The 18,419-nt window shown below is 39.0% G+C and overlaps 1 protein-coding gene across 2 annotated transcripts in view; it reads left to right on the plus strand.

The window, feature by feature from the left end:
- Nucleotides 1–18,419, plus strand: part of CELF2 (CUGBP Elav-like family member 2) — a 553,419-nt gene that overhangs the window by 234,573 nt on the left and 300,427 nt on the right. For both annotated transcript variants that reach the window (XM_058022005.1, XM_058022001.1), the window contains one exon: nucleotides 8,738–8,773. Coding sequence is in view for 1 of the 2 variants with exons in the window: in XM_058022001.1 (XP_057877984.1) it covers nucleotides 8,738–8,773 (36 nt within the window). In the remaining variant the exon portion in view is untranslated. The remainder of the gene's footprint in view (nucleotides 1–8,737; nucleotides 8,774–18,419) is intronic.

Below are 18,419 nucleotides of genomic sequence, written 5' to 3' on the forward strand. Positions count from 1 at the left end.
CTTATGCTGGTTCTTCCAAGGTACCTATGCTTAGCATCTCACTTTGTTCTAGAAGTCACAAAACTTCAGAGATCCCCAAATGCCCATCTCAGCCCAGCCTGCACTGGCCAAGAAAATGAGTAACTATTTGAATACATAATAGCTGAAGTATCCAAGTTGTTTAGCTCCAGTAAATTATTTTGAGACCAGGATGAGATGTCATTTCCAAGCTTGGCATTTCTTGGCAGAGAATCAAGTTATTTCTCTGAAATAAGTTTAAATAAAGCCTCCAAACTTTTTGAGTGGCTTGAAGTTTGTGTACATTAGTGAAAACATCTGACATCAGGGAACACCGAAGTTTTGAACTGTTGACATTGTGATATTTGTGAGGGAAATATGGGCAGGAAGACTGAGGTGTGGGCATTTAACAGAAAACAGTTGTTAGGGTGGCTTTTTCTTTTTGGCATTCATCACTGAAGACATCAACATTTGACCCAACCAATGTCTCATCATAAAGACATTTGTGTGAATTGTACACATAACTGGGCCTCTCACCCTACACTAGTATGACAGTCTTAAATATCTGAAGAAACTTACTGAAGCCCTGTACCACATGTCAGAAATGAAGGAATGAATCTACTATAGAACTTGAACAATTTCCACGTCTTTTTGCGCATATCTCATGCAACCTTGTGCATGTATGACTTCTGGGGTTGCTCAGCCTGGAGAAGAGAAGGCTCCCTGCTGCCCAAAGCACCTTCCAGTACCAGAAAGGATCTACAAGAAAGAGAAGGAGGGACTCCTCATTGGGGAGTGCTGTGACAGAAGAGTTAGCAGATTTAAACTGAAGAGGGTAGATTTATATCAGATATTAGGAAGAAATTCTTCCCTATGAGGGTGGTGAGGGCCTGGCACAGGCTGCCCAGAGAAACTTTAGCTGCCCCATCCCTGGAAGTGTCCAAGGCCAGGTTAAATGGGGCTTTGAGCAGCCTGGTCTAGTAAAAGGTTCTCTGCCCAAGGGATGATCTTCTAGCCCAAACCATTTTATGGCTCCATAATTCTTCTGTACAATTAGCACACGGCCCAGAATTCTCCTGCGGTTCTATATTTGTACAAGTTTGACCCGAAGTTCCTGCTGAGACTTTGGGTGTGATTCCTCTCCTTTCCCTGGCACAGTGAGAAGGGATGGTGGCAAAGTAACGCTGCACCAGTGGCAGGGTAGCACGAGCTACAGGTCAGGCAAATACCAAACGTGTAAGATTTTCTACCCTGAGAGATTACAGCAGGTTCAATGAGCATATGGGGAGGAACATCTGCTCTGTTTTGGATGATCTTTCTTCGCATTTTGGAGAGAGACAGAGGGTATGTTCCTCCTGCTGAGCTCCCTGAGGCAGTTGCCTGTGCATCGCTTCTTTCCCTTCCTGTACTAACAGGGTGAGGGTGTTGGAGTTGGTACCATGGTGGATTCTCCCCATGCTCTTCCTGCTGCTTGCTGTGTCCTGGAAAGACAAATCCTCTACCCACAGTGCTTTCTTTCTTCATTTCCAAGCTTTCTTAACTTTCAAAATGCTCCACTTGCCTGAGAAAACACATAGCAACAGCCACATCCACAAAGGCAGGCTCTGACCTTGGAGCAAAGCGCCAGAATGGGATCTCCATTTCCTCTCCATGCCCTGGCATTTCTCCCTCATGACCCTGGCTGAATTGCATCCCATCCGTGCCCCCATTACCAGTCTCTCAAATGGACACTTCTATGTCTCTCCCACTTAATTAATTTCTATCTTGCTCATTAATAGCAGAGCAAAAGATGTATGAGAGAGGTTTCATGTGATGTCCCTGGTGGGTAGTTAGACAAGGGGCCAAAATTTTAGCTGGGAGTGGTAGTTAAACTGAAAGCAGTGAGAATTTGGCCTCAATTATGCTTTCACTTTGACTTGTAAGATATAATATTGCTGTCTTATGGGGTGAAGGGTAAATTAAAACTTTGTTAAAAAATATAAAGTAGTCACAATGATGAGGGCAGGTTTAATTTGGGGTATTATTTGTACACAGGATGTACACTGGACTTGGACAGTTTTCATGGCAGGTGCTTATCACTGACTACATAGAGATTTCTTTCCTCATACCTAAGGAGGAATAAAAAAAAAACAGAAGTAGCAAATTTAGAATGCTGAAAAATGCGGCTTTTAAAAATAATCATGGGAGAAAACAACAAGCATGTTTGTTCATGTCCTTTATCTCAGTCAGCTAATCTTGCAGAATGTCACATTGCATAGAAATAGATTTTTACATATGAACTTGTTACATCACTTCCTAAAAAAAGAGTATTTAGCTTGTACTTAAATAGCACATTCAGAGACTGTTTATGCAGAATTTCTGCTGCAAATGTGTGATCCTTGTTAGGTAGCTAAGCTCAGTGTGAAGATATAACATGGCATTGTATTTATTTGCTGCTTACCGTGTGAAAGATTAAATACTTACAGAAGTATCAATTTCAAATCTTGATAGTTTTTAATAGTTTAAGGGTTTTAAAAGATTAAATTGCTTTTGACCATTTTGATGATTAGTTGACATAGGGAACAATTCTACCAAAAAAGATATGTAAAGGGCATGTGATACAGAAAAAAAGTCTTATCTGAAACCTATTAAATTAATCATAGCAAAACTGAATCCAGAATTTAAACCCTATATTTTATCCAAATGTAGCCAGTTAACGTTGCTGCACACTAACAAATCTGAGAAACTATCCAATTTAAGACCAGTGAAATATCTTGTGTCTCACAATGGTATTTCAATACACACTATTAATTCTTCCAAGTCAAGGCAGATGCAGTCCCCAATGTGATTTTAGGAAGAGCAGAGACAACAATGTGTCTTTGGAGGTGCCATTTTTCACCTGGAATGTAAAATCAATGTCCTGACCATTTGTGGTCATTAAAAATCCCACTGCACCATTCTGCAAGAGTAGAGCCATTGACTCCCAAGTCTTGGTGAAACTCCAAGAAGGTAATTATATTCCTCCTGATACAACCTTCTTTTAAAGCTAATTTAAAGTTCCTCTTCAGCTGTTCTCCCCTGCTTTGAGTGGAAAATCCTTCTTATCCCTTTGTAAACTTTTCTTTAGTTCTGCTTTATATTGACAATTAGTGGCTGTCTTTTTTCCCATTGCTGATGCATGTCTAGGAGCAGAGAATGTGTCTGCAATTGTGGACCCTACAATTAAAAAAGCTTTATTGGTGGTCTGGTTGAGGGGTGTTGTTCAACAACAAACTTTGGAGCCTTCTCCACCTCAATTTTCTTGTGTTGCTCAGTCAGTGGTGCAGTGTCAGTGAACAGGCAGAGCCAGGAAAAAGTGATCAAAAGCATCAGGTGAGTTGTTTGTTCTGGCAAGTCCAATTTTCCCCTGGGGTAAAGCAAAGAGCAACTTATGGTTATGAAATATTTGGAAATATTTCAAGGTAGAACTTCCTAGTTATCTACAGTATTACAATGTGTTATATACATCAGCACTCCCGGCATTATCCAGTTATGCCCAGTGGATATTCCTGGGGAAAAAAACTGTAACTTTTCAAGGGATCATCCAAAATACATCATTTTTCTTCAACGTGTGCTTTTTTCTGTTTACAAATATATCCCATCCAGTAAGATCAATGCTTGTGTCAGTGGTAGGACTCTGTTTAGTGAAGGGTTGAATGTTTCACCCAAATCAGAAATACTAGTTTAACCTATTTGAGTTTTTTGTGCTTTAAGGAAAATGAGCACAAGTAATGGGAGTTACTACTCCTGTACATCCCAGGGAATCCAAGGGGCCATGCTCACCTGTCCTGGAGAGGACAGGACCTTTTAACCCTCCTTGAAATGTTGAGTGCTGCTTCCGATGCCTAAAACCAAGACCTCAGGGCTAGGGCACCTCTCTTTCCAAACTATTCTGCATCCTGAGGATTTTCTGCTTGCATTTGAGCTGCATTTGTGTTAGCACACCATGCAGATCCCTTCTCCAGCTTCGCCCTTATCCTCATGTGCCTTGTGTGCCGTAGGCGGGCTTTATCCTCTCCCCAAAGTGTGAGATGGGAAAAGGAAGAACGGTAACACCATTGCAGGAAAGTGTTGCTGCCTTTTTTTGCATCTTCCCCAGCACCCTGACAGATTGCTTAGCTAGGATCCATATGCTTTCCTTTGCAGAGCAAAAGTTGTTCTCGGTGGAGACCTAAAGCTTCCGAATCACTAAGGGTCATGATCCTGCAGAACTAAAAGAAGATTTCAAAGTGTAACCTTGACTTGTATGGTTTGAACTCAGTACTTGCTCAGGTTACTGGAGTGCATTTAGCCCAGATGACCTCAGCTGTCCTTTAAAGCCTGCCCTGTCTCTTGTGCCTCAGTTTACATGGCTGCAGAAACACAGCAGAAATAATCAAATGGTTTGGGTTGGAAGGGACCTAAAAGATCATCTCATTCCAAGCCTACCTGGTAAGGTAAGGACACCTTCCATTAGACCAGGTTGCTCCAAGGCCCATCCAGTCTGGCCTTGTCATCCCTTCCAGGGATGGGGCAGCCACAGCTTCTTTGGGCAAACTGCAAAATGTTGCAGTTTCAAACTTCAGAGATGTTTTGTGCCAAATCCTGCATGTAGGTGGGTAACAACAGCTGCCAGTCAGCCTCAGAGAGTGGAGCACCATATGATTTCTCAGTGAACAAAACATTTAATATAAACACAACACTGTCCAGATATTATGGAGAGTTTTTCTGAACAACTCTTTCTAAACAGAACTATTAGGCAGTAAAGTCTGTTTGCTGATCTTTATGCAGATCTTCCCACTTCCACATCACTGTAAGGTTTTGACTAAAATATTTATACTTTTCTGCTTTGGTATACATCCTACTCCAATCCTACGGGCAGGATTTCTCAGCCTGCAGAGAGAAATGACAAAACGCGTGTGTGGTGCCTGGTTCACCCACACTGGCTCTCTGGGCTTTGAGAAGAGCTGCATGTTCCTCCCGAGAGTGCAGAGCTCCTGCAGTGGGACAAAGCTCCTCACAGGTCTCAGAAGCAATTTGTAACTTTGCTTCTTTGCAAGACTCCATGGGAGGGTGCAATATTTTAGGGTGCAGACCTCCCATCCAACTGTCCTGGTTTCAACATCTTCCATGCGTACAGATCATGTTGTCCCAAATTTATCCTTTGCAGCTGAACCTAAATTATTAGAAATAGTAAATGGCCTTCTGGTAATGCTGCCCTGCTCTTCCATAATGCCACCTTCCTCATCACAGCTTTTCCAGGATTTTCAGCCAGGTCCTCTCCTTGCCTTAGCACTGTTGAGCATCAGCTCATCCCATTTGCATTGGAGCCGATTTCAATGGAATTCAGGGCAGCTCTGACAAAGCATTCAAGTTTCCATCCTCACTCTTTTTCAAGGTCATCCTTTCATATCTCTGGCAGGATGTGAAAATACATGGTCTTACATTTATTCTCCCTTTGAGTATTATCTTCTTGTTTTCATCCAAGATTTCTTTGCTTCCTATAGATACAGTAAATTGTGAGTTATATTTATTGTGTGTGTCATTGGGGAGTACTAGGGGTCTGAAAATTGGCTGTGCAAGTCTAGTTTCAGTTTCTTGAATGACTACAGAATGAGTATCTATTATCTCTAAACAAACTTTAAGGGTTTTCTTGATGAGTAATTTGCTCCAAAAGATTTTCTTTTTTAAACTCCCATGAAATATATTTATAGAGTGGTGTTTCAATTCCTGATATTTATGGGAGCACTTACCATGGACATTAACCATCTTCAGCAGTCCGTGTATCATTTATTTTCTATGGCATGGTGGGGATAATTGTGTTTGTTTTCTGGGAAATAATATTTTTAGTTTCATAGTCTAACGTGGGGTTAATTTGTTTTTATGGTAGAAGTGTTTACTGAGTTGATGAGAAGCAGTGAAATCTTTGGATAGTTAGGACCTAATCAGACTTTTACTTGTGACTTTGAATTTTATTTGAGTTGGATCTGTATTTCAAAAACCATCACCTTACATATTTTTGCCCAAAAATGGAATTTGATCTGACCAAATGTGAAATTTGCAACAAAATTAATTACATTAAAAATGCATATTAAAGACCTGCAGTGTCTTTGTTTAACATTCTGATCGCATTCAGACTTTTTTACCGCTGCATCGACTATTTAATAATTGTTTCCACAATGCTAACGTCCCTTGTAGAGAGAGTTATTTAACAAGAATGAAAATCTTTAGAAATTTAGATGCACCAATCGCTCACTGCTCTGCTCAGAAACTGAGAGCGTGGTTGCAGTTTAAGATCCTCTTTTAAACCTAAATGATTCTGCTTCTTGATGCTTCCTGCAGCACCCACCCATGATGTGCCTGGTTGCCTATTTAAGCTGGATGAGCAACTGCTATTTCATAAAATGTGCTGCCATACCCTACAGCAATAAGGTTTGTGCCATTCTGTTATTGGAACAGTAATGGGTAGCTAAAGGCTTCGGAGCCCCTTTAGAAGAAGAAACAAAGAGATGCCCAGATCCAGGTTCTTTCCTTCAAAAACTAAAGCATTTCAATGAAAAGAGATGATGTCTGGGATTAACAGTGGAAGGGGGAAATGTCCTGACTGTTGGAACCAAATTTAGTGGTTTGGTTCTTTGATAGGTTACAAAAAATATCATTATAATTCTTTGAAGTGTATAAGTTATGAGTAGGGCTTGGAAAATAAGACGGTGTGATACCAGGAGTTTAATAAAAATAAAATATCCAAAATGTACAGCTGTATCAAATAACTCCATAGAAATGCAGTCTGTATTGCTCAACTCTAATTTTTTTTTCTTATCTCTTTGCATTCACTTGCTCTTTCTCCTGGCTCTCACCTTTGATGTCATTTATATCATGGGCTTTGTTCATCACATTCCCCTGCTAAACATGTACCTGTCTGCCTTAGCTGGGGTGGGAACTGTTTTTTTCTGAGGGGGATTAAATATCTGCTGGACTGTTGCTGAATGGTGCATGCAAGAAAAGGGTGTGAGCCATTTTTTATTTCTTCCTTAATCTTCTTTGCAACCACTGAGCACAGTTCTGATCTGTGCCTTTTGAAGCAAAGCACTGGGAGGTTTAAGGCAACCTTCTGTGCCCAGTAAACTGCACAGCTTGGAGACAGAGGCTCTGAAAATGCAAAGATGTGCACGTTTAGAGGGACCATTTCACTTCCTCTGACATTGTAATGGAGGCTGCAACTGTCAGTGCAACCATTAAGGAAAAAGCCCGGTGTCACTGTGGGATGTCCAATACATTTTAAAAAATTGTAATTAAAAAAAATTAGACCCTTATAGCTACTCACAGTTCATGTGGTGCCAAAAAGCACTAGAAAAATCTAGAAAGATCTCCTGAAGAGGAGCTTTGAATTATTATGGTTTTAATATACTAACTCTGTAGTCGCCCTGTCAAGAAAAGTGACTTTAGAACATGGGGAAACTCTAGAAGAGCCTTCAAAATTTTATTTCTTTATTTTTTTTCCTTTGGATTAATAAATAAATTGGCCTTTGGGGTTCAATCTCTATATATAAGGTTCATACTCTTGTAAGAAAAATACATAGGGCTGTTTCACTACAAAGAGATCATTAGGTCTATAGTTTTGAAAATTGTTTAGGCAAGGAAGATTTTGGGACCTATCTTAATTACTACCACCTCCCCTTTCAAAAAAAAGATTCCCTTCCAACTGTAAAAGTGGATGGAAGAATTTTCTCTGCTGTAAATAATAAAATATTATGTTGAGAATTGTTCCGTACCCTAAGTTCCATCTACAGCTGTGAAATTTTGCAGTTTCTATCTCAGCTGAAGCAAACAGGGTATGAACTAACCAATTACCTTTCATGCAGAAAATTTGTATATTGGATTTAAATTTTATAACTGGACAAGAAGACTTTGGAATGAGATGGGCATCTGGTCAAGTCAAAGGCAATGAAGCCTCTTAAGCCTTCTTGCTGTTTTTCATGGTCCTATGTATGGGAGAGAAATGAGAAATGGAGTTATCCAGCTGTTTACCTGATTCTTGGATAAGGTCTAGGCAAATTTGCTGGGGAGGGAAACAAGGGAATGCAGTGGTGACAAATCTGGGATGTGTTTTAAGGCCTGTGTACATAGGTAATGGTAATGCATTTAATTGTAATTTAATGTGACACACCACTACATTAGCCCACTTTCACTCTCTCGCGCTCAGCTTCCCTCAAACAAATTGCACACCCACAAAAGGGTTTCAGACAAGTAAATTGGACAAAAAGTCACATATTTGGAAAATAGCTGTTGTTTAGGACCAGCATAAGAAGATTTAACATTAACATGATATTTTCTCAGCGCATAACCCGCTTGTAGAACTGTTTAATGCCTTGCTTTTGCTGCGGCACTGAAATAAAAGGGAACATTTTCCACTGGAAAATTGGCCCAGTGCTACGTTTTGTCTATGTAAGATCATGCAGTGCTGGCATTTCAAATAGTGATAATTTTATGCCTAAAAAAAATGAGTAATTGTACCACGGAGAACTCGATTCTGATAGATCCTTAGCTCACACTCCATCGTCTGCTTTTTCACATTCCTTTGTGTGCGATCAGGGGGGCACCGCATCCGCCAGTGACGCGCTCACGCACGGAGCTGTGGATGTGTGTCTGCACTCCTATAAAACACAAGCACTACAAAGGCATCTTAAAAATGTTATAGCTGTTCAAAACACAAACTAAGTTTTCCTCCCTTTGTGTCTTTCAGAGAGACTGCCACAGAGTTATCTGGAACGTTACCAAGGTAAGCGAGTTGCTCTAAACCGCATCTGTGTGTCAATGTCTGGAAGGCGCTGAAAGAAGCGCGACCTTTGGAGGCAGAACATGATCCTTTTCCTGGGGAAAACTGCTGGGATACTGAGAACTGGGGGTGCAGGGAGGAGAACGCTCCCTGCGTGCCACAGGCAGACAAATGACACTGAAATACTGGCGCAGCCAAGCCCACACAGCTTAAAGCCACGGGTTGAAGTTGCTTTGAGGCTCAGCGCAGTTGTGCACCTGATGAGAAAAATCCCAGCTGTGGCTTCCTTCCAGCTGTGCAATTATACCCATGGCAGGTGGTTTGGCTTTTGCTTTACATCTCACCTGAGGGATGAGAGGAGGGGAACTTGGAGGTAGGAGGGAAAAAAAAAAAAAGCTGTTATCTTAAGGCATTTTCATTTGGAAAGCAGGAAAGCAGCTTAGACCAAATTCTTCTATGCAGAGAAACCTTTTAATAAAATAATAGAAGTAGACAAGACTCCCAGGCTGCTGTAGAGATTTTTGAAGAGAGACCTGTCTACATATTGTTAGAGAATGCAATAAAATGCTGTAATCGTGCAGATAGAGAAAAGGGTGGAGAGAAGGGAAACAAAAAAATCTGATATGGTAATCTGTCAGCGATGCCTGGTGAGTTAAATAAAGATGCTCTCAGTCCTCTTGTACCTTCTGCCACTGGTTTTGCCTTCTGAGGTGCAAAGGGTTTTAGTGGGGTTATGCTTTTGGGGGGTTTTGCTATCCTCTGATTAAAGCAGTGTTGTAGTTCAAACAACATATAATGTAAAAGGAATATTTCAACAGGAAGGACAGTTTTCTTTAGGCATGATAATATGTGCAAGATGCTTCTGATTCTAATGCAGAAAAAAAATATCCGCCTTTCTTTAGAGGGTGTGTGGTGTATATTCGTTGACTTTTTTATATTGAAAAGCTGTAAAAAAGTATATTTTCACTACATATGGTGAGTTTTCCCTGTGTAATGTACCCTTTTGTTCTGTGTGTACCAATTTATGCAATTTATATGATTTGTTCATTTAATAGATGCATATCTTTTTATGGCTTACTGTCACTTTGGCCTCCGTGGTTGTGTAAGAAAATATTCTCATGAAATTTTGCCATGTGTTTGAAGAGCTGACCATTGATCAGGCCTACCAGATATCAAAGATTTTGTTCATCTTCCTTGCAAAATAATAGCATTTCTTCATACACACACACATACCAAAACAAGGGAAAAAAAAAATCCAGTTTCACTGCACTTGGTGAGGTATTATAGGACTAATATACTGGAAACATGGAGTCCTTACACTGCAGAAATGAATTCCACTTCAAATTAAAGTTAAAATGAGACACATAAGTGCTTGAATAAACATCCCGTTTCGTACTTGCCATTAATGATTGTCTAAATGTGCTTTTTGAATTATTACCACAAGGCTTTAATTTCAACTGCAGTAAGATGTCACAAGAAAAATCAGATTATGCCAGCAATGTGCACAAGGCATTGTAATTGTGTTATAAATATTAAACCAAATGATCTTGTCATGATTTAAAACAAATGTTTCCAGCTAGGCACAGGTTGGCTTGTCCTCCAGCCTTCTCCAGGATTCACCTGTTCCTGAATTTCTCTAAGCAAACAGCTCCTTGGGGTTTTTAATCTTATGTTGTGATGTAGTAATCTAATATTTTTTGTTCTTCCTTCAAACGTCAAGTGACTCATTTTGCTATTATTAATTCATAAGAGTGAAATAGTCTAATTTCCCCACATCTTCTTCCACCTTCACCCTGAAACCACTTTGCAACACATAAAATTTCAGGTGTTGCACCTTGAAATGACAAAATTAATTAATTAATAACCACTTTTCCGTCATTGCTGGGATTCCCATCCCTGTATTTTGGCCAGTGGGGCACAGCAAGTCCCCTCTAGCACCAGAAACCCAACTCTCCTTTGTCCAGGCAAACACAATGCCTTTTCCCAGAGCAGTGATTACTCTTGGACGTATTTGTGGCCAGGATTGTTCAAATCATTTCCACGCACTCGCAAACCTGGTGAAAGGGTTTTCACTGCAAGTGGCGTAAGTGTGAACAGATGTTTCTGTACTTGGAATATTTTGTCTGGCTGTCAAGAAAGTTTAGGCACTGGTGGCATTAATTATTTATTGTTGTTTTTGTTGTCATTTAAAAAAAGCCTCAAAAAACCGCTTCTGATTTTTTCATAGTTCAATTAAAGAGGTGGAATTAGGGATTCGCTCCCATAATGCTCTGTAATTAGTCAGAAGTACAGAGGAGTATATTTTGAATATTTTCTCATCTCAGTAGTAACCAAGAGAGGTTACATATGTACATTTAAAAAAAAATATAACAGAGTGTCTTGATAAATGTGGTTTTTTAATATATTCGTTTTCCATTAAATACTGCTGATGGTTCTCTAATGATTATATTTAAAGGAAGAAGAAATCACCCTTCCTCTTGCCACTGAAGTATGTGTATCACTGATAGGCAAAAATAGAAAAATGTGAGTTGGTGGACATCATTTAGTAGGAAAGATAATAGATTAACTTTGCCTGTAGAAAGATATAAAAATATTCAGTACAATTATATTGTGTCAGTTCCAATTTACCAGTTATTTCTGATGATTTCAGGAAGCTCAGGCTAGAGAATGAATTGAAAATTCAGACTTTAAATGTGATAAAGAAGCTTTACAATTTTTATATTAAATGACATTATTATAGCTATGAATGTATATTGTTTTTTCGAAGAAAGGCTTTCTGTGTGCAACAGCACATCAAAGAAGAGATCTTCACAAGGAAAACTTTACAATAATATTAAGTTGTTCATTGCATGACCTATTTAAAGTACTCAGATACTTCTTGTTGTAGACTACATAATTAAATTTTAAATGGAACATGATAAAGAAATTATACTGGTGATCTCTAGAGATTTGAATACCCTATTTGGATCTTTACAAGAGTGTAGCGAAGGCATACTTTTAAAATTTAATAAAGGTCTGGCCTATTTTTTTTCCTTTTAGATGCTCTATAGCTGCTATGGCAGCTGTGTTTCAAATGTGTTTGCTCTCTACATTACGTAGTCAGTACCTGCAATAACAGAACAAAGTAAATGTATTAGGAAAAATACAGTTTAACTTGAGAAATTCACCATAAAAAATAATAAAAAAAATTCAATTAATGAATGGAGATAAACTTCTGAAATCTTGGGGAATCCAAGCTTGTAACCAGCCTTTCCTGGGCTCAGCAGTGGAGGGGAGCAGGGAGTGAATGGAGTCCTGTGAAGCCCTCTGGGCATGAGGGAGATGATGTTTGGAGCTTAAAGGAGAAAATACCCAGCTTCGGTTTCAAAGGAATGATTTCAGTCTCTAGCCACTTCTGTTTGTTTCTGTGAAAGTTACTTTATATTTAAAGAAGAACAAATATTTTAAATATAGGCTAACCGCATGGATTATTTATTTGCTTAATACTAGGTTAGTATTAACAGAAGGAAAATCTGGGCTACTTTTCCGCTTTTATGTACCGGTTCAATTTTTCATTTCACTCAAGGGGGGAGTAAAGTTTAAACGGCCACTTCCTCCACTAAGCTGTTAAAATAAGGGGGAAAAGTCAAGCTAACAATTTGCATATATATTTTTAATGGAAAACTTTGTAGAAATATCACTGAATCACCTGCTTAAATCTTGAGCAAAACTCAGGGAATCTTGTATTTTGAGGTGAAAGCCATCTTAAAATTGTCATTTAGAAATTTTTTTAGAACTGTGGGAGGAAATCTGCAGTGGAAACATTGGTGTTAAAACAAGCAAGGATGCTCAAAATGGAAGTGTAAATTTTTGGCTTATCCTTGAATTTTAGTCATCAACAAACTTAATATATTTTAAACCTGTGGTCTGGAGTAGGGTACAAACTTTGGCCCTCTTGAGTTGGGGTTTTATTCCCCACCATTCCATAAATTTCTTTGATAATGTCTCAGTTCCATTTACTGCAGAGACTTCTGTTCTCAGGTATCTACAGCATTTTGAAAATAGAATTTAAGTACTGAAGTCACTTTGGTGCTTTTGAAAAATGTTAACCTGCAACTTCACCATTATTGAAATCTAATGCAACTAAGCTTTTATCTAAAGCAAAAAGAAGAATTGACAACCCACCATATGACAAGCAAAATGAAATCTCTTGATCACTATCTGTCAGCAGTCTTTCTAATACCATTGTGTTAGGGAATGATATGTCTTCCAAGAAGCTCAGTACACAAGGTTTTGAATCATTTCTGTCTTGACAGCCTAACACAAGTAACTACTTGTAAGTGCTTGGATGAATTATAAAATCTATGTGGCTCTGTAGAGTGAGTTAATAAAACATCTATGAGCATTTTAATTACTATGAAATGAAAAGGGATTTTTTCCTGACATTAATAGGGGTATGGTCTAAAGACCAGCCTGACATCTCAGCCGCTGCCCTCGCTGGCTTTGCACGGACGGGGGGAGTTGGGCTTGCCTTCTGTGTTTGCACTCTTGGTTCCCTCCCAGCTGAGACATTCTGGCAAGCCGCTTCTCTCCCTCTGAGAACACCAGGTCGTACCTTTCACCCCTCATGTTTTCATGTCCTCTCATGTCACCACTGCTGCTTTGCCAGTAATGTCAGGCTTGGATGCCCACCCGCCTACGCCAGGCATGCCTCTGCCAAACTACGACAGAATTTTCCATACCCTCACATAACATCTACTGAAGCTCTGTTCTCCCTGAAATAAAGCAGGTATTTGGCATAGTCCATTTGTGATCCTCTCTTCTAATGGACAAGTTCTGCTTTCCACCTCCAAATAAATCCTTTCTCAAAATTCACTCTTGTTTTAGAGGCATATAAATAATTGGTCAAGAAAACGTTGCTCATCCCGGATGGCAGGCAGTGCTAGCTGATAACATTAAAATGTCTTGAATGTCAAACTATATGCAGCAATCCCGAGCTGGTTTTTGGAAATGATATCATCTTCTATCTTTTCCTAAACCTCATCATTAAAAAGAAAAGAAGAAGATTCCAGCCCTCGATATTTAAATGTTCTCAAGTCAACTGTCTTAAAGAGCAGATTTTCCATAATTTGGATGCCTGCTATTTTCTAAAGAAACTACTCATTTCAAAATGAGACTTGAATTTAACTAATCACTCCTTTATTTAAAAAAAAAAAAAAAAAAAGTAAAAGAATCTGATGTTTGACCTTTCTCTTTGCCTCAGATGCTCATTTTGAAGAGTTACTCCTTTCATCTAACCTTTGAGCTGCTTTTCTGTCCTGGCAGCAGGACTGCATGTACCCCATTGTATCTGTATGTAGAGGAATGCCCTGATGGTGCTTGGTTTTGAGGCACTGGAGCATAAATTACTTTGAGATGGTAACAAGTTTGATGCTATTATAAGCAAATCTGGAGGTTTTGAGGAAATAATACACGAGGTCTCTTCACTACTCTGATTTTTATTTTTCCTAAGTAAAGCTTCAGAATCCTTAAAATGCAACATGGAGCTATTCCTTGTAGTAGCTGTTGGCATGTCTCTTTTTGTTGTTGTTTTACAGCCATTTTGAAATATGTTTTTCGCAGCTAATGATGATCTTAAAACACACTTATGTGCAATCTGATCCCTTTCTAAAGAGATATTTTTAAAATCTTAAGAGGAGCCTAAGGAGCATAGAGGTGATTATCCATATGTGCTTACTGATGACTCTCATTCAAAAATTAGGAAGATACCAGTGGCAGGATTCATATTGCCTAAATTTAGCAATCACAAAAGTCCTCTGTCAAAAGAACGAGGGTATAAATGGAGAAAAATAGGTGCCTCATCTCAGGCCAAGGTGAATAACCTTGGGAATTGTTCTTCTTTCTCCATTGCCTGAAAATGGAGCCTGGGGGAATAAGCACAGACTAAATGTTTCACCTGATGATAGCTTTAATTTAAGTTGAGCTGCCAGACTTTTATAAGTGTTAAAGTGCCAAGTGACGTAAGCTGATGCCTGCTGGAGTTTTGAGGACATTGGCATGCTTAACCTCAAAAAAACTTTCAATATTTCGTACTTAAGTCCTAAATATAGATCCTGGGAAGGAGGGGGGAAAGTCAGAGAGAAATCATTGTTGGACTTGATACAGCTCTGACCCAGAATGCAGGAACTCTTCTCACAGTACAGAGCCCTCAGAAATCACAGCAGCCCTGAAAGGGTTCATAATTACACATAGCCTTTGAATCTTAAAACTGAGTGTAAGTGATTTTACTCAGAGTCCTGGTTTGGAACCCACAACCATTTTTCCCCAGCAACTGTAGGCATCTCTCAGAAACATTAATGATTTTGACAGGAGATTTTTATCTTAAAAGTCTGGTAGAGCTTTTGTTTTTATTCCCTATTGTGAAGATCTAAAACTAGAGACATATTCCCTTCTCTTTTTTTTTTTCTTCTGCTATTCACCTTAACCAGACTTCCAAGAATCTTTTTAACTTGTTTTACAAAGCATTGCTAAACGTGCCCAATGAGGATAACGTGCAGTAGAAATGAAAGGCCTTAGATCTCTTAATTTCCATTCCTGAAGGTGAATTCCAAGATCGCTATTATTTTTATTTATACAGTGCCTAAAGAGTACTAAATACTTTATGGAACAAATAGAAGACCTCTTGTAAAAAGCACGCCTTCCTATAATCTAATTTTAGTCTCAAATCAGGCAGCATGAATGCTAAGCAGCCGGGCTTGAAGAAACACAGAAGGTGTATGAGGGCCACACTAACAGGATTGAGCAGTTATTTAGGTTCATTATCTGTCCCACTTAATACAACTGCTGGCTTAAGTTTCATTTACATCAGCCTGTGGAGAACATTTGACACAAGAATGGTATTTCTTGGGTTTGATCAAAAAATAAGCCTTTCAAAAAGAGTTTGAATGAAAAGAGAGAAAGACACCATTGCAGGTGGATTTGAGATGCCAGTCCAGTGTAAGAAGCAGCAAATGAAACCAACTTAAAATACTAAACCTGATTTTCCCTCCTCACTTCATTTCCCAGCTCAATCAAAATACTTGTGTTCCAAGTTAGTGCTTCATACATATCCTTTGCTTAAGCGTGTCTTTAGCCCTCAAAACCATCAAAATAATGTTATTTAGAAATTCAGTGCAAAGGATGAAACTTGTGGGAATAACTCCAGACATAAATATGCATTTCTGGGGAAAGGAGAAGTGTTCACACATCAGAACACTTCTGCAGAAGCAAACCAGCAATGGAAGTGGAGATTTGTTAAAGTGACAGAGGAGCTCTATCTTAGTACCTTTGCTGTGGCATGAACAAGGCATGTGTCATATATTATATAATATAGAGTATTACATCATGTGTTTTATAAATAGTTAGGAGTGAACTCATATGCAGAATTCTTAGCACCATCCTTGCCATTGGTCCCAGAAGAGCAGCAGCAAGAGACATGGATGGAGCAACGTCAGGAAACCCACACTGCTCTCCCTGAGACTCTGGTTTAAATCTCTCTTCAACATTCTCTGCCTTTTGAGCATTGCTTTTATTTATGAAATCACTGCTATTGTAGCATTTACAAAAATTGCGACTATTTGAATGTTTCCAAAAGATTTCCTATAAACCAAAAGCAAATCTTAGACAATTCTCAGTAAATTATTGAAAGAGTTTAAAAAAAAATCCCAACATATTCCCTGGTGTTCAAGGTTAACACTTTATACTTCATCTACATTATATTAAAAACATTTTTACTGGAGTCCATAAATGTTACACATTTTTAAAAGGCAACGAGCGCAGCGGGAATAGAAATGTTGCATAAAGCCAGACACGAGAACTGCAAGCAGTAAGTGTTGCCTGTTGTATTTTTTTTTTTTTCTATTTTTTGAGGGTGCTGACTTGAGATTGCTTCTGTGAGGTGATACCCATTTTTCTGGTTATATCTTGCCACTGGAAGCAGGCAGCCCCTAAAGTTTTCCTGTGGTCAGCAGCAGACCCTGAGCCCCAAACTCCCGTGTTGGGAGGGGTAATTCTCTTACTGGCGTGGAGGTTTTGCCAGTTTGGAGCCTCAGAGGACCTACCCCACTTTCCTGTGTGCATCTTCCCAGAGCATTTTACAAGTTGTGCCCTACACAGCACTTCCACAGCAGCAAAGTGCCGGCGTGGTGCTTCTCATCTCCAGGCTGTAATGGAAAATATTTTTCATCCGGACCCTTTGGAACCTTTAGAGCTCCTGCACCATTTTGTGCAGAGAATGTTTAAGGCTCTACAAAGAGTTTTACTTAGTCTGCCCAGTAAACTGGGTGCAAATCATGACTTTTTGCTGTAACCTAACCTTAATGAATGCCGATGGAGAAAGAAAGAGGGAAAACGAGATTAGGCTTTACCTGCCACAAAAAAAAATCCCAACCCTAAAAGCAGAGATCTTTCAGCCCTTTCCGCATATTTTGCTTCTGAACTTTTAGATACAAATGCCACAATGGCTCACATGCTTAATTTTTGAGAACAGTCCTGCTGATATCAAAGTGATTGCACAAGTCAGTGCAATTTCAGCATGAGTGTTGCTGCTTACTCATTGCTGTGAGATGAATATCCTCTGATTTGATCCCAGCACTGCCACTAAGACTGTAGACAGCTCTACTTGATCAAGAAAGAAGAATAAACACATAGCAACTCAGTTTTGGTAGCATCCTCTTGAAACATGAACTGAGAATCATAAACTGGAAGCTTAAAAGAAGGCCCTAAATGGCTGCAATACAATTTAGAGGTGTAGCTTTAGCTAATTGAAAATACTGGACAATTGCAGGTGCCACTGACTTTGGTTCAAAGGATAAATGTGCTTTCTGAACGAGGCTATTAACTCAAGATCTTAAAAGGTGTCTGTGACATTTAGAAAACTTTCTGTGCTTGAAGCTCAGGAGCTCGTCTGTTAACTAGCTGCTCAAAATTTCATTTATTTTTTAAGCTTTTGTGTTGGGGGATACAGATGCACCTGTGCTGATCTGCTCATGGAAGCCGAAGGAACTGTGGCTTGTTGCTGGCAGATTTCATTCCAGGATTGCATGGAGCAGTAAGCAGAAGTTCCTGCAACTATAAAGTTTCATTTAACAAAAATGAAATATTATTATTCATGTCATGAGTAATTGAATCCCCAGATGTTCTCATTTTCTATCAATGGCTGGAGACAATATGACTCTAGATAGGCTGTGACAACATGAATTGATTTCTTTCCCTTTTTTCTTTTATTTTTTTCCTTTTTTATTTCAAACCTGCAAAGTGACTGTGGGTTTGTTTTTTGGTTTTTTTTTAGCTGATTGCTTGGATCTGACATTACAGGCTGTGCAGCTGTAAAAAAGACCTTCTCATTTTCATTGAGAATAAGTAAAATAAAATATAACAGAAATAGCATTGCTCTTCCCTGGTCCTGCCCCTATTTATTTCTGCAGAGATAACAGGGACAGAGCAATTGAATTTGGAAAGAAGTCTGCAAGAAGAGATGGTTGCTGCTAACACTGAATATTCAGAATGTAATAATAAAAGTAATCAGGTTACTAAAAAGCCACCTGTTACTTTTTTATTGTTTTTCTCTAAAGCATAGAGTTTACTTTTTTGTCTCTGAATTTATAGCAGAGATGGGAAGTCCAACTCCTTA

This window comes from Melospiza georgiana, chromosome 4 (genome assembly GCF_028018845.1).
Source record: "Melospiza georgiana isolate bMelGeo1 chromosome 4, bMelGeo1.pri, whole genome shotgun sequence".
Lineage (NCBI taxonomy): Eukaryota > Metazoa > Chordata > Aves > Passeriformes > Passerellidae > Melospiza > Melospiza georgiana.